This window comes from Penicillium odoratum (assembly GCF_028828045.1).
Source record: "Penicillium odoratum strain IBT 22623 chromosome Unknown utg000008l_segment0_segment0, whole genome shotgun sequence".
In the NCBI taxonomy this organism is placed as follows: domain Eukaryota; kingdom Fungi; phylum Ascomycota; class Eurotiomycetes; order Eurotiales; family Aspergillaceae; genus Penicillium; species Penicillium odoratum.
This window is the reverse complement of record NW_026643150.1, coordinates 2,494,408-2,518,971: the sequence shown is the minus strand read 5'-3', so window position 1 is coordinate 2,518,971 and position 24,564 is coordinate 2,494,408. Positions and strand designations below refer to the sequence as shown.

General features: G+C 48.3%; 6 protein-coding genes across 6 annotated transcripts; 3 read left to right on the top strand and 3 right to left on the bottom strand.

Annotated features, from left to right (window-relative positions):
- Window positions 1–25: 25 nt before the first annotated feature.
- On the top strand, window positions 26–2,490 carry N7520_011160 (uncharacterized protein; the record flags this gene model as incomplete). The annotated part of the gene is made up of 14 exons (XM_057145093.1): window positions 26–125; window positions 179–212; window positions 261–310; window positions 358–452; window positions 497–642; window positions 691–874; window positions 928–997; window positions 1,050–1,334; window positions 1,394–1,444; window positions 1,496–1,803; window positions 1,872–1,972; window positions 2,025–2,197; window positions 2,250–2,412; window positions 2,463–2,490. 14 exons carry the CDS (start codon window positions 26–28, stop codon window positions 2,488–2,490), a joined length of 1,788 nt encoding a protein of 595 aa, XP_056990847.1.
- A 326-nt stretch (window positions 2,491–2,816) lies between these two features.
- On the bottom strand, window positions 2,817–6,286 carry N7520_011159 (DNA-directed DNA polymerase gamma MIP1; the record flags this gene model as incomplete). The annotated part of the gene is made up of 2 exons (XM_057145092.1): window positions 2,817–6,052; window positions 6,109–6,286. The coding sequence occupies 2 exons, from the start codon at window positions 6,284–6,286 to the stop codon at window positions 2,817–2,819; spliced, it is 3,414 nt and encodes a 1,137-aa protein (XP_056990846.1).
- Window positions 6,287–7,039: 753 nt separating this feature from the next.
- Window positions 7,040–7,814, top strand: N7520_011158 (uncharacterized protein; the record flags this gene model as incomplete). The annotated part of the gene is made up of 2 exons (XM_057145091.1): window positions 7,040–7,538; window positions 7,603–7,814. Coding segments are annotated over 2 exons (711 nt in total), but the record flags the coding sequence as incomplete, so codon positions are not given.
- A 227-nt stretch (window positions 7,815–8,041) lies between these two features.
- On the bottom strand, window positions 8,042–9,224 carry N7520_011157 (uncharacterized protein; the record flags this gene model as incomplete). Its single annotated transcript, XM_057145090.1, has 2 exons — window positions 8,042–8,958; window positions 9,047–9,224. 2 exons carry the CDS (start codon window positions 9,222–9,224, stop codon window positions 8,042–8,044), a joined length of 1,095 nt encoding a protein of 364 aa, XP_056990844.1.
- A 373-nt stretch (window positions 9,225–9,597) lies between these two features.
- atmA (DNA-binding protein kinase TEL1) lies at window positions 9,598–18,728 on the bottom strand (the record flags this gene model as incomplete). The annotated part of the gene is made up of 9 exons (XM_057145089.1): window positions 9,598–9,617; window positions 9,673–10,630; window positions 10,682–11,743; window positions 11,795–12,185; window positions 12,237–16,677; window positions 16,738–17,078; window positions 17,137–18,483; window positions 18,547–18,589; window positions 18,650–18,728. The coding sequence occupies 9 exons, from the start codon at window positions 18,726–18,728 to the stop codon at window positions 9,598–9,600; spliced, it is 8,682 nt and encodes a 2,893-aa protein (XP_056990843.1).
- Window positions 18,729–18,995: 267 nt separating this feature from the next.
- N7520_011155 (nuclear pore complex Nup192/Nup205 family protein) lies at window positions 18,996–24,198 on the top strand (the record flags this gene model as incomplete). The annotated part of the gene is made up of 4 exons (XM_057145088.1): window positions 18,996–19,182; window positions 19,260–23,606; window positions 23,665–23,820; window positions 23,876–24,198. 4 exons carry the CDS (start codon window positions 18,996–18,998, stop codon window positions 24,196–24,198), a joined length of 5,013 nt encoding a protein of 1,670 aa, XP_056990842.1.
- Window positions 24,199–24,564: the final 366 nt, after the last annotated feature.

Sequence of the window (24,564 nt, the reverse complement as noted above, 5' to 3'; positions counted from 1 at the left end):
TTCATTTTGGTCGATAGTATCAAACATGCCAAATTCCACAGATAGACCCCGCAAACGGGTGCGCCATGATGATATCGAAGATGTCGAGTTGATCTCAGCTGCCGAAGGATTCTTCGAGGCTTTGTGTACGCTTAACGCTCTCGAATGTTCCTGAAAACATTGTTAACGTATTCTGTAGCGGAGGCTGGTGTCACTTATTGCTTTGTCAATTTGCAAGTACTGATATCACCATGATGCCATACCAAACTAACACATAATAGAGGAAGTGACCATCCTGCTATGCTCGAGGCCATGATCAAAGCAAAGCAGAGTTTGTTTATCTTGAACTTCCAATGCTCCATTCTAACCAGTGTATAGAAAAAGTTGCCAAATTCCCCAACATCATTACTTGCCCTTCGGAACTAGTGGCATTGTCCGCAGCCCTTGGGTTTGCACAAGTTACCGGCAAACCAGTATGCACCCCCTTGACTTGGCTTATATTTTCTAATTCATCTAGCAATGCGTTGTCGTGCACGTAGATTGCGGCACATTGGCCCTCGGACAGTCCATTCACAATGCCTCCGTGGGAAGAGTGCCAGTGTTGTGTTTTGCAGGCCTGAGCCCATTCACTCAGAGAGGAGAGCTTCTAGGTTCACGAACGGAGTATGTCAAGGGTTATGACTTCTCAAACTTAAGCTAAAATGAGTACAGATTCATTCACTGGCTGCAAGACGTGCCGGATCAAGCCTCTATTCTTCGTCAATATTGCCGATACTCTGGTGAGATCAAGAGTGGTCGGAATATTAAAGAAATGGTGAACAGAGCTTTGCAGATTTCTTTGTCAGATCCAAAAGGTCCGACTTATCTCATGGCCGCAAGGGAGGTTCTCGAAGAGGTACGAGTCACCACCAACACGTCAAAGCAACGACCAGCTAATGTCAATTACAGAAAGTGGACAAAAAGTTCCTGGAAGAAGAGAACCTCAATCCGATTGCCCCGAGTGCTTTGCCAGAGTCAGGTAGAAATATTTACCTTATGCATGCTATCCACTCATCGCTAATAGCAACCAGATGTCCAGCTGATTGCAAATGCACTTATAAATGCTGATCGACCTCTTGTGATAACAAGCTATCTCGGTCGCAACCCTCGCACTCCACCACTGCTAGAGAGTCTCTGCGACAAACTACCCTTTGGTGTTGTCGAGATGGTAGGATCTGATGTATGCATCCGGAGTAACCACCCAGCCTACTTGGGCGTCACGGTCACAACACACCCAGCAGTTCTTGAAGCTGATGTTATTCTCATTTTGGATTGTGATGTCCCTTGGATCCCAACTGCAGGAAAGCCTCGAAAGGGTGAGAAGCATGATTCCTCTCCTAAAGTACCCGCCACTTAACTGACTGGTCTTATTCAGGCACAAAGGTATTCCACCTCGATGTGGATCCACTCAAGCAACAAATGCCTCGTAAGTTTTCCCCTCTTTTTGAGCGGATTTTGTTTCTAACTCGCTGGATAGTGTTTTCTATAAACGCGGTTCGTAGGCTCAAAGTGAGCTGCGAGATTGCACTCCGTCAGTTGAATTCATACGTGGATGCGCAGACCCTTGGTAGCCCTCGCTATATTGAAGCATTTGAAACACGTGAAAAAAACTATAACGAATGGCGTCTTGCTCTTTGCAATTTGGAAAAGCCTTTGGACAATGGAATTGTTACAGTTCCACGCCTCGCTTGGACGCTAAGACAGCAACTCCCCGAAGACACCGTTTACGTTCTTGAGGCAGTAACAAATGCGGGAGCGATTATCCACCACCTTAATCTGGTGAAGGTAATTACACCTCCTCCGCATTGCTAGATTCTTGGTATATTCTTGGTATTCGCTTACATTTCTTTCAGCCAGGAAGTCTAGTCGGTAGTGGAGCTGGTGGTCTCGGTTGGGGTGGTGGTGCCGCCCTTGGCGTGAAACTAGCCAAACCGGAGTCTTTCATCTGTGCAATGTAAGTGAAATCTACTCCCCGAGATAAGAGTAAAAAGACTCATATTTGTCAGTGTTGGAGATGGGACGTATCTGTTCTCGCAGATGGAGAGTGTTTATTGGATAGCACGACGCTATGATATCCCATTCCTACTCATCGTGCTCAACAACGGCGGATGGAATGCACCCAAAGTTTCCGCTCTCCTTGTTCATGAGGATGGCCTATCCTCGAAATCCAACAGAAGAGGTAAGCTAGAAACAGTCTATCTTGGGGTGTTTATCACTAATGTGTATTCCAGATCTCAATCTATCATTTGAGCCCTCGCCCGATTACCCGGGAATTGCTGCTGCGGCTGGAGGTGCCTGGGGGGCTACAGTCAAAGCACTGGACGAATTGGGTCCAGCTATACGAGAGGCCAAGGATGTTGTAGTGGGTGGGAGATGTGCAGTGGTTGAGGTTGCGTAAGTGACATTGCGGTCTTTTCATAAACTATGCACTAATATCAGCACAGAGTTCCGTCGATGTGGAAGGAAACCTAGGATTTCACATGAGTTTTCTTTGAAAAGTTCAATCTACATCAGCCGTGGGAGATTCTCGCTTCTAGCTTTAGATTCATTAAGATTATTTTGTGGCTTGAATGTTTTGAGGTACAAGGAAGAGCAGTACCACGGTTGAAATGCAAGTTCGTTTTGTACAGTATCATCACATCACTTGATCACATCGACGCCATCCCAATGCTGTTTCCAGTTCACCCAACATAATAAATGCATCCGCCCAGTATGAAAACAAAATAGAGAACATTTACATACAGTGAAAGATAGAAAGAAAAAGACAGGGAAAAGAATGAGGAAGTGATACAACGGGTCTAGGCCCGAGCATATGGCCGGGGTTTCCAAGCAGGTCGATCAAATCCTACTTGTGGCTGCTTGCCTCCGTGTGCAGAATTGCGAGGTGGGGTTCGGAAATCAGGATAAAGACCAGACTCCATATCCATCAGGACTGCGCGCTGGGGTTGTGCGGAAACCCAGCCATTGGCCTTGGCCAGGGATTTAGCTGAAGAAGGACGCAAGCCTGATGGTTTGGTGACAGGGGTTATCTCTTTGATGATGTCGCGGAGTTCCTTGTCATCCTTAGTAATCTGGGCTTTGATGAATGCTGCATCAGATGGCTCAAAGCTTGACATGACGGATTCTCGTGGCGTATAGGTATACATCTCCGGGCGAGGAGGGGATGTTGGTACAATAGAAGGATCCAGGAAAGCGAGCTGGTCGCGATCCAAGATTTGAGTAATGTCCAAAGTTTCACCGTGAGGAATCTTGTGAGGATGTGAAGGTGTGATGCAATCCATGTCAACCTCCTTTCGCAGCACATGATCAATATCAACGGCGGAGAAATAGGCACATGACTGAGGCAGATCGTCAATGCCCACTTGCTGTGAGAATATAGCACGGGTCCAGACGTTGGCGATCTGCAGTGCTAGAGCCGCGCGGTATCGATCCTCGTCTTTGACCAAGTACCTGATTTCATCATGGACGGTAATTGATAAGCGAGCTTGAATGTTAAACCGCCGAATCAGATAGTCCATTCCAATGATGAGAAGGTGAAGATAATCGACCCCAGAAGATTGGATAGCCCAGTTGATGCGGGATGTCATGAAACTGCCTTTGTTGATGAAGCGGCGCATCAGGGCCTCGGTGATTCCAGCGCCCAAAGCAGGGGTTCGAGGCTTTTCTTGGTCGGCAAACTCCTCCAATTTATTGAACACAAAGGATTCAGTGCCACCTCGCCAGAAAGGAGATTCACTGAGAATGCGACGTGAAGTTCGTATGCCCTTAGTCTCCTTGTACAGGTTTGCTGCCGTCTGCTGCGTTTCTCTCTCAGTCAATGACGGGTTGAACTGGCGGAGAAGAGTAGCAGCAAACTTGACGCCGGCGCCATAAATGCGCCCGTAGTTGAAGACCTTGGCATCGTTGCGAGAGATTCCCAGAATTTGCGCACTGCGAGAGTGCAGATCAGTTCCTGCAGCCTTGGCGCCTTCCAGTGTCATGAAACCAATGGCATTCCCACCGTGGATCTGGAAAGATGCATCGCCGACAAGACTGGCAATCCAAAGCTCTTGAGAATCAACATCAGCGCCGACAAACGAGTATCCAGGGGGCGCTTTGATCATGGCCTTGAGCTCTGAGCCAACACGATTTCCTTTCGCGTTGCTTGCAGTGAGCCACGTATTCTCCACAGCACGGCGAGTGATAGTACCCATTGGGATGATCTGTGGTAAAATGAAACCCAGTCGGTTCTCATCCTTATTTTCCACGCCCGTCGCTCTAAGTTGGTCCTGGTAGACCACCATCTGACTCATGATCCGGTCTCGAGCACTAATCCAATAAGAGCAAGAGGCGTTCATGTCCAAGGCTTCCTTAGCCAGCTCGAACTCTGATGACAAGATTCCACGCTCGAAATATTGCATGTAGCCTTTACCCAGTGGGTTTGTGCATCTCGCCTGGGGGCCATCCTTGTGAGGAATTTTGAAGTATGTGTTTTTTCTGTCATCCCGCAATTGCTGGAACTTCTCTTCAGTCATGTCACAGAGAACAACCGGCTGATTCTCATATTTTTTAACCTGGTCACGAGGAACGCGAAAGGTCCAGCCGTGCTTGTCAGACCAAATGAGTGGGTATCCGTCCCAAGACAGCTTGAGCAATATGGGCGCAATCCGAGTTCGCACTGTCAAATTGATGTCGGAGGTACTGCTGGGGAAAAGATCCTTGTACCACTTGGGCATGCCTGGTTTCTTCTGCCGCGCTGCTGGGCGAGGGGGGTCACCCTTCTTCTTTCCTTTAACCATTTTGATCTCTTGGCCGGACCAGTCCAGCTGCTGTAACCAAGGATCATTTGTATAAACATCTGGCTGATCTTTCCTCTTCAAAGCTTCGTTGCACAGTTCAATGAGTTTCCGTTGGACATCATCTAGTCTTTTATGGTATGTTTCCTCGGCCTTGGTCAGGTATTCTTGCCATGTCTGGTTGACGGGAAGAATGACCGAGGACAAGTGTCGCAGGGCACCGAAACTGACCGGGTGAGGGCAAGTCTCGAGGAAATTGGGGAAGACCTTCCGATAGACGCGGTGGGTAATCGCCACATCCGCAGCACAGTAGTCCACAAGTTCCTCCCATTTTGTTAAAAGAGTTTTCCTGTCAAGTTCGCCGAAGAAATCTCTCTGTGCCTTGTCGATAGTCACATCGCAGTGAAACTTCGCCACATCTCTCAAGGAATTCACGGAACTTCGGCCAACCCATAATTCTTCCTCCTCCTCACGTAGCATGTTGTTTTCGAGCAATGAAGCCAATTCGGCGGAGTTGTGGTCGCTGGCAATTTTGTCGCGGAGGTCCTTATTCTTCTTATGGCGCATCCATGTTGGCCTTTGCTGTGAACACATTCCATTCACGGCCACGTGCAGAGACATGGTGTCGACGAAAAAGTTTTGAGATTGTCGCATGTCGTATTCCTCCAGCACCCGAGCACGGTCATATCCAATATTGTGTCCCACCACTATCCTGGGCTTTGACGGGTCACCCAGAGGTATCAAGTGTACTTTCTCCTCGGTTTCACCCAGAAGCCACGGCGATAGCCATGCATACCAAGTTGTTGGGCTGACTGCGCAAGCCATGACTGCGAATGAGTTGTCCTTGTACATAACCTCAGTATCGAATGTAAGCATCTCCTCATCCGGAGCATCTACAGGCTCCGACGAGCCGTCCGAGTTGTATTTGGTCCATCCACTGCGTTTCACCCATTTGCGCGGTTTTGTCGGACAGTTCACGGCTGCATATGACTTGGCGAATGTCAGATATGGTTCTGATGCATCCATTCCAAGTTTGTAGAAATGTTCATCAAGAGTCTGTCCCTGGAGAGGGGGCATGTCGAATGCGATGGGATCTGCTGTTTGGGACTTTCCGAGGAGGTCATGTCTGGCCAAATGGTCTTTGGATAAGGCAACGAGCTCAGGATCAGGTATGCGACCCTTGTTAGGGAACACTTGAGGATATATATAGTCGCTTAATTGTTGAACACCGATCTCGTTAAATCTAGGGGATGCGGGAACTTTTACCAGGTCAGTAAAATCGGGCGCAGCCCGCGGCACTTTCGGCAGCTCGTACCTTGAAGAGATCTTTTGAGTGATGAGGTATCATGGACGGGGACGGAAAAGCGCCGCAAAATTCGACCGCTTAAGGTGAGTCGCCATGGCTGGGGATAGACGGGTGTTGGTCGCAATTCTACGCGCGCAGATCTCACCAGTCCCCTTGAAGGAGAGCAGGAGAGATTCCACGATAACATGATCGGCGGGCGTGGATTGAATAGAATACTGAATTCAGGGCATGGTACAGTCAGCGCGACTGCAGCTATGAGCTGCGCTTTGCTAGGTTAGAAGATGAGGTAGTCAACTAACGCTTTTTTTGCGATCTCCATATCACTCCTATCGCATCTCAGCGTCATTTCCGCCTTCGGATTAACTAAATATCCGGATAAGGAGGAATTATTACTTGTACCTAGAGCTAGTAAAATAGACGTGTTCCCATCTATATGCTACCCCTCTGATGAACATGTCGAAGATTACATCAATTCGCACAATACTCGGCCAGTTCATATCCAGATATCTATGCAGAAGAGAGGAAAGGAAGGGAGAAAGCGAAGTACAAAGAAGGTAAACAAGTAGGAATAGCGCGCTAGTCCTAATTCAGATCCTTTCATTGTGATGCTCCTATGGTCAAAAAAATAAAAGGCACAAAAGCAAATGAGAGTTGCTCTTCTTCCTACTAAGTACCTACCTAGTAGGTAGTAGGTATTCCTACGCATACTTTTGTGTCCCCATAACTTTCCGCCATACCTTCCGCCACATTTTCTTTTCGCCACACCCACCTACTCCCACATTCACCGCCATCTTATCGATTGCGATAACGATTAATCTGCCATGCCACTTTCAAGGTATGGCTTCTCTTCGTTCTAGCCTCATTTTCTTTCATCGCATCGTTGCCATCAGTGGGATTCTGTGGCCCTCCTTCCACATATTTAACCCGTCGTTCACCAGTTCATGAGGACGATTTGACCTCTGTCTCCAGCACTTGCACCACTCTGACGGTCGAAGCGACCGTCTCAGGACCAGGACCAGGTTCAGCTGAAACCAGTATGAGTAGCAGAGATTCTGCGGTCGATCTGACCGCAAGCACAGAGGAAACGCGCCAAGTATTGAGTCTAACGGCTTCCTTGCTTTTATCCTCATCACGTAACGACCTACCAATCCCACATCAATCCCCAGACACGACAGCCCGCGGGGTTAAGCGCCGTCACACCGATGATGATTCATGCTCTTCTACCCTATCCGAATCCTCGGAAGATGAACAAATCGAAGCTATCGATTTGACCGATACTGCGGGATCATCAGTCGCGAAAGTCCTCGCTAAACAGAGGGAGGATGCCATCAGGGCTCAGCAATCACTAAACGACGACGACGAAGGTGCATCGCTCATCAAGGCTTACAAGTGTCCTATTTGCATGGATACACCAGAGAATGCCACAACCACAGCCTGTGGTAAGTTTTGAAAACACTTATCACTGTTTTTCGTGATAGCTGTTCCTCACACTCGTCTACTTAGGTCACCTATTCTGTCACCGCTGCATTCTCGAGTGTTTGAATCGTTCCAATGAACAACCGGATAATCCAAACAAGTTTGCCCGTGGTACATGCCCCGTGTGCCGAAAGCCTATCACTAGGAATGAGGCCCCGGGCCCTCGCCGCAGCCTTATTCCTCTTCAACTCAAGTTGATGACCAGGAAGAGAGGCGATTCAGCACCCATCGATGCTTAATTCTCAATTTTTTTTACATCGCTATTCAAGCGTCGCATTTAAGGTATCAGTGGGATGGCGTTTTATTTTAGGAGGGTCTTTGCCTTCTGCGGGGCGTTTTATGACTAGGCTTATCATTACTTTGCCTTCTTTTTTATATGAGCTTGATCTCCTGAACCCTACAATCTTGCATGTCTTAACGACTTACGAGGTAGTAGTCTCGTTGTTAACGCTTCGAACTTCCGGTCTTATTGTATACATGTATGTTCAAGTAAACGATTTAGAAGAAAATATACTGCATATTGTACTGCATATTGTACAAAAGAATGGATCAGCGGTGATATTTTCTGCAGATCATTGATGAGCGGCCTCATTTGCGTCTCATAACCTCTGAGTGCCGCATCAATATCCCCCTCATGCTTGCAGACCTCACCAGCTAGCAAATATGCACCAGCAATGGCGAGAGTTGTGCCAGTACCAGTAAGTCCCGGTGCATAACCCGCATCCCCCACAAGAACGAAATGTCCCTTGGACAGAGTGGAAGTTTTGACCTGCACAAACTCAATTGCATAGAAATCACCAGATGCCAATATGGACCGTACGGCTTCATTCGCCTTCCACCCCACGCCCTGATAGTGCTGACTGATATAATTCTTGACTGCGTCATCTCCTTCTTTCATGGCTTTCCGGAAGGGTAATATGCTCTCTAGATCGGAGCGTGAATTGCAACCCATGAAGATAATTCTAGTTCCACCGGCTGGATTAACTCCGACAGCCATAAAGCGACCCCCGACAGCACTATGCGCATGACCGATTCTTGCTACCATCACAGAGATCTTGATCAGTACTGAAATAGGCTCCCCAGCTATTTGTGGGGACAACATGGTCGCGGGAACCACAGCCAAGCCGATAGATCGCGTTCTCGAAGTCGCTCCATCACATGCCACGACAAGGTCAAATTGTGCAGTCGGCATACTGCCCGTGAATTCGACCGTCACGGGCCCATCTTCACTTGGGTCTTGCTGGATGGAGGCGACTTGTTCGCCAAAAACATATTTAACGTCCTTATTTTCTTTGGTCATATCGTAAAGGATTCGTGATAGATCACCTCGAAAGATCTCATATTCGGATATGAGTGGATTGCTTGTCAGGATCGCCAGTTGGTCTGATAGTTCCGTATAGTAGGCCTTCGGAGTTGACAAAGCTGATTCCTTCAATTTCTGCTTTTTTGGCTCGACCAGCCTCCTCCATACCAGGCATCTTGCGCATAATTGTGACGCCTGCCACACGGATATCAACATTATGTCCGTCAGTACGTAGCTCTGGGAAGCGCTCGATCACCGTGACCTTGGCTCCAGCTTTGGTAAACCAGTACGCTGCTGTAGGTCCAGCGATGGAGGCACCCACGATGAGAACCCTTAATCGAGACATTGACTGAGATGTATTGAAATTGACAAGGAGAGAAGGGAGGTTGAATAATAATTCACGGACTTCTTTGTCTGATAACACTTGGGGCTATTTGATGGCGGGCTACACAGCTCGGGCGGTAGCCGGCCCCGCAAACCCCGAATTTTGCTGAAACCGGGTTTAGAATGAACCTTGAAAAGGGTAGACTGGTGACTCAAGCTCGTATTGTTGCCGTCAAGGGGTTCGATTGGCTGTTTCTATTCTCGAAATTTCCAGTAGACAAGGTCACGCTCGATGTGATGTATATTGCTCACTCAGCCTCTTATCTAACTCAACTATGTGTAAAAATATGTAACAGGTGCAAAAACCTTGGAATCAACCGAAAACCGGCATTTCGTTAAGCGTAAGAAGCCCAACCTAAAAAGGAATGTCAGTCTTGTATTTGGCAGACAGGTTAGGGGGGAGAACATACCACAATACAGCACAGCAAGATTCCTTTCGTCCGTTGCCTGCTGGATAAGCTCATTAACAGTCGCAGTCACACTGAGCGTTTTGCTCAATTTTTTTGCAACTACCGTCAAAGCTCGGTCAGCCTCACTTGGCTCATTCGTCGAGGGTTTATCTGTTGCACCCGGCACAACAGGAATTCCATCACCCGCTTCCTGGTTATCCTGCATCTTCTTCATTCGCAGCGGTGACACAGTCCAGCTGTACAGTGGATCATACCGGAGCACATCAAGAATAGTCACAATGCTATATGACTCTTGTCGGAGTGCCTCTAAGGTGAATTCGCAGCATCGCCGGAAGACACCCTCTGTCTTGGTAATACCGAAGCCGTCAACAAGATCCCGAGTCAGTCGGAAGGGCACCACTTCTGGGACCGGGAGGACACGCCCTTGTTCAAATGCGACACCCAGGTCGATGTGAACTACTTCGCCTGTCTTCTCGTCCAACAAGATGTTATGTCCATGCCGATCACCGAGTCCCAGGATGTGTCCTAGAATGGAGATTGCCGCGGTACTTCTGGTGTACGCAAGTCGCTTCCTAAACCAGTCATCAGGGTTATTGAACTTCTCCATGAAGAAGTATTTCATCACTGGATGGAAGTGCTCTGTCACTTGGCGATACGTCCTGACTCGCTGTTCAAATGATCGACTTTGCACATCGGCGATGTGTTTTCGACAGGCACTGGGTTTCATGTCCTTGGGGAAATAACGTTGGTGTGCAGGCATCAGATAGTCGTGCAAGGGGATGGTGTTGGGGACAAATTCGATGATGCCTGCATTGAGGGTCAATGGCAGTACCTTGTATGTCCTGATGCCTAAATTTCGCTGGCGAGTTGGCTGATGATCATTAAGCACACTGCTGACTTGCTCAAACACTTGCTCCATGATAGCGTCTTGACGAAGATCATCATTACCTCCTTTGTACTAAGATGGTGTTAGTAAATTCATATTTGTAATGCAGATTAGCAATCATACCAGCTGCTTATAGTGGACACCATTGGTCGCAATAGCTGTAACAATTTTGGGGGCGCTGACACCAGACGCAAGCGTGAATTCAGGGGAAAATTTAGCAACTTTGGGAACGTCGCTGTAGTTCCGATCTCGCCGGAGCTTGATCTTCATAGTTGGCGGCGGCAGCTTATATGTGACGGCATCTTGCCCAAGACGCTCTCCAGTAGGAAGTTTCTTTAAAGGAACTTTGGCGCCTGTTTTGAATTTGCTGTCTGGCTTGTCGACTGCAAAGCGGACGTAGGTGATATTCATGTTATGAACGGCCACCCACGTTGAACCAATCTTGCTATCGTTCTTCAAACGATCGACAAGGTGGTTTGCGGCACGATATCTAGAATGAGATGACGGATCCTTTCCACCTTTAGACTTGCTGCTGGCAAAGATCTGATACATGCCGTGGAATGGGTGTTCCACGCAAATCTTGTACACAAGCCCAGTGAGTAACGATTGAAAATCATCAGAGACATCAAGCAGGCGAGAGGAAAGCTGATTCATCAGTGGCGCAAATTTGTAGCTGGGCACCTCATTGAGATACTTGGAGACGGCCGAATTTGCGATCTTGCTGTCGGATTTATCTAGCCAAAGCGCACAGAATCGAAGGATATCATTGTGGTACGCATCACTTTCTCTCAAGGCAAGGAGGTAGTTCTCCAGACACTGCTGCAAGAAGGCTTCTCGACTCCGGAGCAACCGCTGGTATTCGCGATCGTCAAGATCGAACCATTGTTTGGCTTTTGAACGGAAGATTTTCAAAGACTCTTTTTCCCGGCCCTCTGCATTTTTCATCATATCCTCGAGACCTTTGAGCTCTTTCTCCTTGCGATCCCGCAGTTGTTCAACCCGCTTGAAGTCTTCCAGTCCATCAGCATTCAGTAGCTGCTGATCACAGAACGCTGCGAATCCATGGTAGACTCGACCCGCGGTTTCTCCTTCCGAGGCACCTTTCAATTCTTTAACTGCGGGAGACAGGTAATCGTGAAGGATCGAATCCGGCTTCTCCAGGCGTGCCTCCGCGACATGATGACCCTAGAAGAAATTAGAATCTCGAAGTGGAACAAGTAATAATATTGAACCAACCAAAGTCACAAGCAATTCGGAGCGGCTCAGTGGGATTGCTTGATTTTGCAAATCTGCTTGGCCTTTCAAATTCTGCAGCATTCGAATGGAGGCAGTCATCTCTCCTTGATCCCAGAGTACATTGGCAAGATCAAACTTGGTGGCCCCATCAATGTTCATCCCCAGCTCAGCGCAGGGTCCAGCCAGCCCTGAAAGACTGATGGCTGATTTCAATGATGCCTGGGATACGGCGTGTTTCCTGTTGATTTCGAGAGACTGGCGGAAAACGTTTGCTTCAAGTAGGCGCGACTCCGCAATGGTCATCTTCGTCCTGGACTGGAGTAGGTCACTTTTTCTGATCGAGGAGAACAGTGCCTCGTGCCATCCCAGAATCTCCCCAACCTCGTGATGACTAGCCGAATTAGCATCCATACACCAATGCGAGGCGTATTCGCATATTCACCTTTCAGTTTCCAGCCAGCTACTGCTCTCTTGGATTCGCTTCCACTCCTTGTTCATTTCTTCAGGCGACGTTGACTGGATTACATCGCTCATCTCCGTCATAATGCCCAAGGCGCGCATAGCGTTTCTGATCTGAATTGCGGACCGACCAGTATCGGTCAAGGAGTCGAGGGTCGTCAACAGACAGCCATTGATACAATTAAATATCTCTGGCAAGGAAGATGATGTGTTCAAGCTTTTAAAGGCACGAAAAACTGTTGCTGACGGCGACGAGTCCAATGGTGATACGGGTACATCCCATTGCTGGAGACTCGTAGCTCCTTGCAGCATTTTATCAGATGAAAAAGGCGTTTCATTTGTTCTTCCTCCAGCAGATAGCATTCTGTTAGCAATTCCCTGGAGATTAGCCGTGTTCAAGGCCCTCAGTACCCCAGAAGGATTCGCCATTTCAGATATCTGAATTTCGCTGTCATATTGTGCACTCTGGAATATGAGATTCTTGAGTCCAGAGCTCTCGTACTCCAATCTCTCCATGACGGTGGTCAAAGAGGAGCTTTGCTGGATACCGTAAAACAAATCTGGATCATCGACGTTCTTGAAGATATCGTGAAGCAGCTCCAAAGGAGGTTCATATTTTACGACAGATGACCGACGAGACCCAGCAACGATCCTGCTTGCCTGGATTTCAAGAAAAAGAAGCGCAGTTTTTTGCAAGCCACACTGGTGCGCAGCTGTGGATGCTTCTCCGAAATCAATATCAAGCCACATATCCCGCTCGACGATGGTCGATTCATCTGGCACAGGTTGATTGCGAAGATAAAGGATGCAATCTATCACGCTGCGAGCATGAGGCATCGTTTCATCACTGACTTCGCGCAGAATTTGTTTGAAAATGTTGGATAAATCTTGCCGAATCTGCCCTTTTCTGTCTTCCTCTGTAAGGAGAACGTCGTGGACGATATATGGCAACAATTGCACAGCCAGCCCTGGAACAACGTTAAGAGCCTTGTATAGGGAGCCAACTACTGGGTCGTTCAGGGAGACGTTACACAGGGAAAGACAAGTATTACGAGCCCAGTCAATCGCAGAAAGCCCAGATACATCCGCTTTTGCTTTGCCGCAAGGTTTAAGTTCTGATTCGGATAGCGCGATGTCAGGGCAAGAATATGGATTCCAGATAAGGGCTTTCACCAAAGGCTCAGGTATGACTTCTGCGCAGCCTTCGAAGTCTGGAAATCCCGGTATTTTGCTGAGAATTAGTTGCAGGGTTCGTTCAATCAGACCAGCTTCCATATAGTTGTGGCTCGGTAGCTTCTCGCAAAGAATCTGGAGGATACTGGCCTTGGATTGACAGAGATTGTCAAGTTGCGCAGTTATCTCAGATGCTTTAAATAACGAAAGCCCCTGTTCTCTAAGCAAGCTCTCGTCTATTTTGCCTGAAGCAGCAAATGAACGTCCAATCAGCCGAGCTGCCCATAAAGAGTACTCGGGTCCACTATCAAACCTATCCAGAGTATCCCACAGGGAAACAACGTGAGAGGCTGGGTCAAGACTCTCACCGTCTTTGTCCAGTGGTTTTTTTATCTCAGGGCAAAGTAAAGAGAGTAAATTATCACCAATTGATTTGCTCAACAAAGGTCTCGCAGAATCACGGTCTTTGAGAACCTCAAAGACCAACCCCTTTTCATTTTGGCCCGTCGGTGGATCGTCAAGGGCTGAAAACTGTTGTGCAAGATTTAGAAGCTGAGAGAAAGACTTCTGGCCAGCTGCACTCCAGTCCGAACAGTCATAGTCTTTAAGCAAATCACAAAGCCACTGATGAAACATCTGTGCGTTCGAAAGCATTGTTTTAAATTGTATCTCTTGCGTTGTGCTCTCGGGAGATGATGCAAACAGCTTGCGGAGTGTCACGAGCGTCGATATGCAGATGCCTGCCATAAACCCAGGAGCCCGCACCAAGTAGGGTTTTCCGGCATCGAGAAGATACCAAATTATACCCAGAACATCTTCGCAGCAATGGATATCGATTAGGAATGGCCGCAGGGCATGTAAGAGCATCTCAAATGGGTAGTCTTCGAGTATCCTTGGACCAGCCAAACAAACCAGAATCTTGATCTTTCGAATAACAGAGCACGTGTGAAGAGAACCGAGGGCAGGATGGATTGACTCCAACAGGGATCGGCACACGAACGAGACTAAAGTCGGTGTCCATATCGACTCAAATTCAAATCCTGCACGCTTGCAAATAAACTCCATTTCGTCAAGCAGGTAGCGGGCCCGAAATGATGGCTGCTGATTTGCGGGTAGCGAGCTTAGAGAATTGCATCGACTGTCAATTTGGTTTTGTATATCAAGGGCATAACGGAAGGCAGGGCGCTTCACGTATGCTCGCTCGATCGTATCGTATTGATCAAGCGTCTTGAAAAGATTGGTGATTATCTGGGGGAACTGTGTTTCCACTTGAGCCATGAATCTATCGGCCCCGAGCAGCTTTCTCAGGCGGATTTCCACACCCTTCGGCCGGCTTCCCTGCTCTGGCGGAGTGCTGATGTCACGGGCAATACTATAAGCCTCTGCTTTGTGGAACGAGCTTTCTAGTAGCTGCATATGTGGCTCGTCGAGAAGGACTGCTAGTTCTTGCGTTTCAGACTCTCTAGCACGCATCATCATCTGCCCAACGACCTCGTCTTTCACATCGAGGAGCAAATCCTTCAGACTCTCATATCCAAAGATGCTAAATGGCATTGAAGTGATTGCTTGGGTCTCTGTCCATGTGTAGAGTATCTGGGACGCGAAAAGTCGGAACAAATGTCTTCCGTCTTCTAACCCCCGAGCCTTCGAAACTGACTTCACGCACTTACGGGCATATTCCAAAGACAGAGGTACCTGCGCTGGTGTTTCGAAAATATGGTAAATACTTCTCCGTAGCAAAGTATGCCATTCAGAGGCCAATAGAGACAAGACAAACAGGCGAAGCGCAATCCCTTCAATCCAGTCTGGGTCACGGGGTAAACTCTCCAGCACATCATCGAAAATGGCATCGTGGTCTTTAAAAAGAAACCTTTCGAAAAGAGTCGGGATAAAGTGGGCGACATTGAATTTGACCTGTGCATCTCCCTCGTGCAGTATTGTGAATAGACTCGTCCGGGGGGATGAAAGCGATTGCTCACTTCCATACGATGGGCATACACCCAGAACCGCCTGTATCAATTCAGACAAAATGATATAAACCCTGGGGGAGGCTCTCTTTCGAGTGAGGAGGACTTCGATGAACCAGCTATACAGGTCCATGGCCGAATCGTTCAAGTTATCACTCTGCGTGCCTGTCCAACATGCAACAAGACCAGCCATCATTTGAATACAAACACTATGCGATGCTTCACAGCGCTCCATTTCATATGACTGAAGACACTTTTCTCCAACATTTTCTATCACGTGAAGTAAGTCATCTCGGTCCATTATTGAGCATGCGTGGTAGGCCTCAGCCAGAACATGGCGTGCAGATAAGAGGTCTGCTTCGTCCAAGCTGATCAGATATTCCGTCAAGCTCGAGTGTTCTGATGGCTCCTGGTGAGGACCAGTCGGCTTTAGTCTAAGTAAAAGAGAGAGTTGTATCGTCAAGCAGCGCTGAAATGAAGCGGTGTCTGGAAATAGAGGAATAGATTCGCGATTCAAGGAAAGAATGATATGGTCGGTAGATACCTCTTCTCTAGTTAATGTCAGTTGATCATCCAAGTCCATGATATCTTCTGCAAAAGTATGTTCCTTCTGGCTCTGGCGCAGTCTTTCAAGTAGGGTGGCGAGTGGAAGAACAAGTGAATAAAGGCCCGACCAAACGACAGACTGGGGGTCTGGAATTGAGGCTGCAGGAAGTATGGGGGGAAGTAGCTCAAGACATGCATGCATGAAGTCGGATCCATGGGTTGCCAAGAAGTCGCAGATCCCACGCCACAGGGCTTGACAATTATGCTGTAGACCTTGCATCTGTGGCACTAGCTGTGGAGGAAGGCATGCCATATAAAGATCCGAGACTATGCAGAAAGAGGCTAATATTTGGAGAAGATCAGCAGTGACATGGTAAGACTTGTCTTCCGTCAGGGTCTTCCATGTTTGGAGAAAGCCTTCTGACTTCGATCGTAGGAGCTCTAGAATAATCTCATCATCGGGATCTTGCCGCGTCTGGGACGTCAAGCTCCACGTGGCATTCCTGTCCCATGGTCTCCAGTGTCCAAAGGAATTCCCGACATTGAAAAGATACTCCAGAATCGCTCGATTCTCGTGAAAGAAAAGCCAGGTCCTGGCGATATTACCCGAAATGCCTGCGTGATGGCGATGCGGAAGATCACAAATTCGATTTGTGCATGCTAGAAAAAGATTGAGCAAGTCCAGTGGTCGGGCAAACATGGCAACGTGGGCCATTTGAGTACGGTCTGTCACGGCACCTATATTAATATTGTAAGTTGAAGAGATTTAAAGCATTGTTATTAGTTTCGAATGCATACCAATCGTCCAAACATCTCTAAGCCAATTGCAAATCTGCTGGGACGAATTTTGTATTGAACCAGGGTTCAGTTGCGTCTTCCTGCGTGTGATTAAAGACCACAGTTCCAGGGATGTGTCTGAAAGAGCTGAAGGCCCATTGAAATTTGCAGATGAGAGCAAAGATCGTACAGTCTTCATCGCTATGGAATGCTCTAACAAGTCTGCTTCCAAAATGGAGCTGGTCAACTTGCAAGCGGCCCGCGATGTGCCATATGAGGAGAATGAACGAGTTGTAAGGTCTATTGCTCGTCGCCAATGGGCCCTGAAATCCGGAAGTTCAGCATCCGACCCCTTCGCGATGCTATTTAGGTTGTCTCGTTAGCTATTTAGACACTTCCAACTCGGGGTTTCATGTATACCTAGTCAGTGCCAACATAGTCCAAGAAGATATTGAGGCATTATCATCAAGGATACTGGGAACCAGTCGCCGCGTGATAGCCTCCTTTTTATCGATACTGATGCCATGTTCCAGAAATGGAATCAATTGCAATGCACAAATCCTTCGTGCACCTGTTGCCGATATAGCATCTCTGAAAATGTCCTCTACCGCAGAATTGACACGCAGTCTTTTCTGTGATGTTTCGCGGTTCGATTGGGAGGCCGGTAATTGGTTCGCAACTGTCTCTGAAAGCTTCAATAGATTCGCAATGACCCAGACAGTTGTCCAGTTGTGTTCGGAACGAGTGTTCCCGAAGCAAGGGCCATAAATTGATGGGCTTTCTACCGTCGAGTCGTAAAATATGGTTTCATCAATCTGCAACTGGTCTTTCTCCGGTCGCTTCACATATTCAGAATGTAAAGCGTCGGTCAGTCTCTCTATTGAGTGCAACAATGATTCAGTTGGATCATTTGCAGCTGAATCGACTAGAATAACCATGCACAGCATCAAGGTAGCGAGAAGCTCATCTTTCAGTATGGGGAGCTTAGTGATCCATAGACGCCGGATTACTGGTATAAGGTCCAACAAAGATGATCGGACCAGCTCAGATTGATCAAATAAGACCTTTGAAATGACTGTATTGATGCTACTGAACGCAAGATGGTGTGCACTTCCAGCCATTCTGGATGGCGACTTGACAAACTCCACCAGGCTCCGTAAAATGTTCTCGGCCGTAGCCTGCACGGGGGCATTAGGACTTGCAGTCAACAGCTGTATGCATGTTATGATCTCCACGAGAGTATTTCTCTCGCCGGAGTGTTTTTCTTTGGGGGTCGGGGCCGGGGTCATTCGGAATGGGGTTGAGCGGCCATCGCTACTATCCAGTGTCTCTTCGAGGGTCGAACGATGTTCAATGCGGATACTGAGCTGGTTCTCGTTTCCCTCATCCAGGTTAATGACTGAAAGGCAAAAATCCATGAGGTTCTCCCATTCTGTATCACCGAGATGTTCGGTGTGGGGGGAGTGGCGTAGCAGAGATGCCAAGCATTTCGTATAGTCCACACTCAAGAGCTCCCATAGGCCTTCTCCTGGAATCGGTATGGTCTCGGTGATATGTTCAATTATCGCACGGACGGTTTTGGTTCTTAAGTTTCGCATGAAAATATTGACCGCAGTCCGAAGCACTGAGGAGCATGTTGACAATCGGGTTCTAGACGGGTTCTTGGAGTTCGATCTTTGAGCACGATTGTAAATTGGTCTTTCTAGCGCAACAAATCGGAACAAGGATTCAAAGATTTTGTAACATGCTTTATCGTTGAGGTCCAGTCTAGAAATGTGTAGTAGCACATCAGCTATGGGTTCACTAGACACTGGTGTTTTTGTAGCTTACAGCTTTGAGCTCTGCTTATTCTGGTGCAAGATGTGCTTCAGATCTGATCAGCATATTAGCAACGGTTGATTGACATGATAAACCTGGAGAATCCTGAACGAACCTGCTAGGCCATCAGCTCGGTCCTTCTGCTTGTCCGATGACAGAAAGCCAAGTGCTTTATCCAAAAATATCTCCCCCATTGTGTTGGAAACACACTCGTAAGATGCTGTGACAGACCATAAGCATTGTCAAGTTGGACGCCTTCCCTTTTTGACTCCAAACACCCCTTTTAGTCTGTCATCATCAAGATCCAGGAAGGTGGTGTCGCGCTGTCGAGAGTTTGTTTTTGTGGAGCGGCAGAATTGGATTTCACCGCCCGGGATTTTTGATCGCGTTCCGCCTTTCTGGAACAAACAGAGCTCTGAAGCTTCCGTTTCCTACCAAGGCACCCTACACCCCGCGCTGTCATGACAGAGATCTCCAGAAACCTCGCCAGCCTGCGAGGTCTGTACCAGGATCTCTCTGCTATCCCAGAGTCTTCCCTGGGCAACATTGATCGACTGGTTTATGAATTGGACGCCCACATTCAAGACTTTCGAAAACTCCTAGACAAGCCCTCGAAAAACAATGCAAGTCGCCAACAAGTTCTCTCAGGTGGGTGGTGACTCGGTTTCCAAGCTTCGGCCAAACGTCTTGTTTGAACCCTGCTGACTTGCGCTGCTATCATTCAGGAAAGATCAACGTTGCCGGTATACCACACGAAATCAACCATGACTTCCAACAGGGCGCGCTACAGCTGGCGGACGCTTTGAACATTGATGAACTTCATGCGGCAGAGATGTTCTATGCAGCGCAGGATGACTCCCAGGTTCTGGATCGCCCTCCTTTGATCACTGCCATCATGCGATTCCACGAACGCCGGTCGTTCCTCCTCGAGTGTTTGCGCCTTATTTTCCGTGAGGCAAATGAAGTTGAGCGAGAGCGAACTTCGGCCATCTTGCATGATGTTCTTTCCGATATCTTGGAAGTCAAAAACAACACAATGCAGAATGCCTCACTTTACGCCCGGAAGGGCATGCAGGCCATGGTCGATATCGAGACATGGATCTCGCTTCTTGGGGATCAGATCCAAAGAGTTTCAGTCATCGGATATGGAGAAGATCGCGACATCATGGAAGCCATAGAATACCAGCGTCACAGTCTGCAACAACAGCATGAATCTCTCGGCGCCATTATCTTCTACCTATTCAAGGGCACATACACAAGCTCAGAGGACTTCCGTGTTCTCGTCACACAACTGAAAAGATTGGAGCGCTTCGACGGACTATTAGTTCATTATGTCCCCATCGCGATCGCAGCTTTCGTTCAACATGGATCCCCAGAGGGATCTGGAACACAAAAGGACGCTCGAAGCCTGCATACACTCATCACCGCGGTCAAAGATGCTCACACGTGGAAGCTACCCACCTTCCATGCTGCAATTATCGCTCTGTGGCTATCAGTCTACAGCGGGTGGTACTTTGATGATGGTCCATCCTCTCCCGTTCCAGGTGCTGACCCGGAAGTTGAAGCGAAAGAACGTACGAAGATGTTTATGACTGCCCTTGACGATGGCGCCCTTGATTTTATGCTTGCCATCTGCTCTAGCATCAATAGTGAAGAATGGGCTGATCCAGCACGAACTGAGCTAGTAGGGCTTCTTCTCAGAGAAAGCGTTATCACGCTACCAGAACTCGACTCTTGCTCTGAATACATGAAGGAGCTATTGATGGAGAATTTCGAGGCATATGTAGAGTCTTGCATTGCAAACATGCCGGATGCTGTTCGATTGCTCAAGTCTGAAGAAGACACCCAGAGGTTAGATCAGATCACAGCTCTGAGGGATGGCCTGACATCTAGTCTCCACCGTGGCTTGGTCGAGGCAAGAACACACCTTGAGTCCCTTCTGATGATAATCTCATTTTCCTTCGAGCATCGTCAGGATGCTGCACAAGAGTTTTGGGCCGACCCCGATGGCAACCTTTACGGCTTTTTGCAGTGGGCCTCTAAGCGGCAGACTGTTCCCCGAGTCAGCGCCTTCTGTGAAATGCTCTGCTCCATCTCTGAGGGCGAGGAAAATGCAACTGCTGCGCATCGATTTTTGTTAGAAGAAGACAAGTTCATGGGCTCAAAATTGAAACGCTCAACAACGATGAACTGGATGCAAATGTTTGCTGAACTGCGTCTCTATGCCAGCCGAGTCACAGAGAAGCCTCAAAGTGGTACTACTCAGCATGGGATGGTGCGGGCTCGAAAGTCCGAACCCGTCGATATGAGCGAACCTGAGAGCCCAGTCATGTTGACCTGTTATCTCCGTCTCATGGGGCATTTATGCAAGCAAAGCGCGACCATTCGGGACTGGATGTTGCAGAATCCAAACTTCACAGTGGTCGAGACCCTTCTGAAGCTGTGCAGTGGACCGATCCCAACACACCTCAGAGCAACCACTTTCACCACACTTTCAGCGTTAATGACGGATAAAACGCTCGCCAATGGAAATGAGATGTGGCTTCGTGTTGATGAATATTTGTCTGGAGACGTCCTGGCTAATCTGTGCATTGGCAAAGTCCCGAGTGGTGCTACGGGCGTGTGGCGCCAGCAGCAGGCTTTACAGATGATTGGCGAGAGCTTTGATCAAACCAACGCATTTGTTGGTTTGGTCAATTCGCTGATCACCCCGGCCTTTGACTTGACCGACAACCCTCTATCACTTTCTTTCCCGGAGTCACTGGGCTCGTCGTATCGCATGCATGGCGTTGAGCCTTACATTGATTTCATTTTGGGACATGCTGTATCTCGCAAGATCCAAGAACTCAATGATTATCAGTCCAGTCTGCTCACTTACAACTGTATGGATTTTGTTGTGGCATGTCTACGGACCTTCAATGAGGATCTCGTCACCGTTCTCAGCCAGCCATCCCACGCCTCCGATTCCGCAGCAACAAATTTGGCGCTTACCACTTACGTTCGACTTCACCCCTTTGCTCGCGTGATGGAATGGCTTTTCAATGAAGACGTCCTCAAAGCCTTGTTCGCAAACAGTCTCAGGGATGTTGCAGATATTGCCCAGGCGTCGTCCAATTCCGTCAAGGTATTGACTCTTCTCCGCACTATCGAGGTAATGAACTTGATCCTGGATCTACAATCCACTTATTTCAACATTGTCAAGCCAATGGTCAAGGCCAACTCGGCTCCCAGCAGGATTAATGTTGCAAACTCGTCGCTCGCTTCTTTTGAAGATAGTGTCCTGAACAATCTGGGTCTCGTGCCCGCATTGTGCCTCTACTGCGGTACAGGACACCAGCAGCTTACCGTCACATCATTGGCTTTACTGGAAAAACTCTCGAGCTCTCGCAAACTGAACAAGATGTCGTCTCCAGAGATTTCCAGGTGGCAATCCTCAAACAAGATTGTGGAGGTTCTCGCTAGTGAAGTGGATATTGATAGCATATCCCGTTCACTCGTAGCGCAGATGGTACCGGATGAAAGGGAATTGGAGTGGGGTGCTCAGTCTGCTGGTTATGTCATTCGAGAAAGCCTGCTTGCTCTATTGAATAGTTGCCTCGGAATAATCACAGATCGCCCTACTGTCGCGCACCTTCTACTTGGCTTTGGTTCTGTTGGCAATATGCTCGATGTGCCATCAGAAGGCCTGTTCACTATGCGAACGTCTCTTTTACATGCCATCATTGGCTTTTTGCGAGACTACCCTGAAGAACTGGATGGTACAATTGTATCATGGACCGTCCATCTCAAGCGTGTTGCCTTTGAGGTTCTTCGGCACCTGTGGTCTTCAAAGCTAGCAACATACTTCACCCTGGGTGAAATGCGTGTGAATGGGTTTCTTCCCCACATGTTCTCTGGTCAAACTCTTGTCGGTCCGAATACTCTCTGGCATGGTTTCCCGCTCATTTCAGACGAATTTTGGCTGACAGAATCCACAACGGCCTTGGGTGAATTTTTGCTTTACCGAAGCCATCTGTACGCGTACGCTGCGACCGAGATTCGAGCGGCAGCAAAGGTTGGATCACCCACTCTTCAAGTAGAGACACTCGCAACATTACTCGGGGACTCTGTTCTGGACAGTGGCGAGTCTATCAAAACCCACTCCGTCTTCGATCTCTTTGACTTTGCTGATCTGGACGTCGCTCGCGAGTTCGAGTTGCCGCAGCTGCAGCTGCTTGGTAAACTCCCTCTGGACGTCTGCGCTCAGAAGAACGAGGACTCGTCTGTGCTCTATAATCTTGCCGAGCTTGAAGAACTGATTCAGGTTGAGAAGGCGAAGATTTTGGCCTATGGAGTGCCTCGACCACAAGAAGAAGAATTGATTCACAAAGAGGCCGGGGCCTTGAAGATGATCATCCACGCGACCAATCAATCGCGTCAGATTCAACAGAACAGATACCTCGCTCTCCGTTCGTGGGCAGAGCTTATCACCACCATAGTCAGCTGCTCCGTCTTGGATGATTCAAACAGACCACCGTTCATCCTGCACGCCATTCAACTCATTCTTCCTAAGTTGGAGATTGCCATTGAGGGAGACTCGCCAGAGGCGATCGAGCTGGCACGACTGGCCGAGACCCTTATTGGAAAACTTGCGTCTGACTTATCAGCAACCCCTGGCTCGCAGAGCGGAGACGTCATTGACGAAAAGCTGCATCAGCTCTTCCAAGTTTCTATGCGAGGCATCACGTTAGCTACAGGGAATGTGTCACTGAGAGAAGTTCTTTACGGAATCTGCTCTCACTACATTACTCGCATCACAACATCCGAGTCGCCTCATGACGCTCTGCAGCGGCACAGTCAGCAGGTAATCAAGACGGCTGGACCTGGTCTTGTCGAGATCATCTGTGACGATGCCTATACTGGCCAGGAAGCCTGTCGGGCTTCTGCTCTCCTTCTCCTGAACTGCCTGGCGGTTTTGGACAGTCGCACTGATTGTGTTCTCGCAGAACTGATCTCACAGTCCAACTATCTCAGCTTATTCCTGGATGCCATTAGATCACTGCCCTATGAATTACGTAGTGCGTCAGCAACAGGTGAGTTTTACTTCCACAAGATATCTTGGTGTATAATACTCATTCATGCTGTTTACAGATACCCCTGCTCTCTTAGCATTCTATGAATCCTTGCTGGCTTTACTCCAGCTCCTCTCTCAGACCAAGAATGGCGCGATCGTCGTCCTCAAATGTGGTCTCTTCGAGTCCGTGCGAGAGTCGCAATTGTTCGCTGCTGATCCCGATATTGGCATCGGTTAGTTTCCTCGTGTTCCACTTGATTCATCATTTCCATCAGCTAACCTGAACAGACATTGAAAACCCCGATTCCCTGCGAAAGTTCTACGATCTGCTTCTATCTGTGATCCGGGTGATTGTATCTGCGGTCTTCTCCCGGGGTGTCCACAATGAGCAGATCAAGGCACAAACTCGGGCTTTCATCTCTGACAACCGGGCATGCATGGTGGGAGTGTTCAAACGATTTGCGAAGATTGGAGGCGATGCCCCAGCTGGCCACCAGGACGCCCTGTGTGAACTTGTCAAGGCTTTCATGGCTCTAGTGGCGGCCTCTGACTACTTGGAATTTGAAGAATCAGAGGCCCAACAAACTGTTCGACCTGGCTTGTTTTCATAAGCCTGACATCACCACCTGAGATCAGTTCAATCCATGTAATCCATGGATGTTGTACGGCAGGAGTCCGGGGTGAGTGGCATGTGTATTATACGTGGGCGGAGTGTAGGCTGCTTTTTAGATGGAGCGTTTTAAGAACCATTTACGAATTTATTCCATGTTCCAATGAATTGAATGTTACAAGGATCTATTAGTACCTACTATTTATTAGATATTTGTTCCAAAATACCGACGCATATGCAGACTCAGTAGACATTTCAAGGCTGATTTGAACCCCCATAGTCATTTGGAACGTTTAACCTAATGTGTCGCTTGCCTGGATTGCGGGCGGTCATGAACTGGGGCAAAATATATAAGCTTGGAACCTCG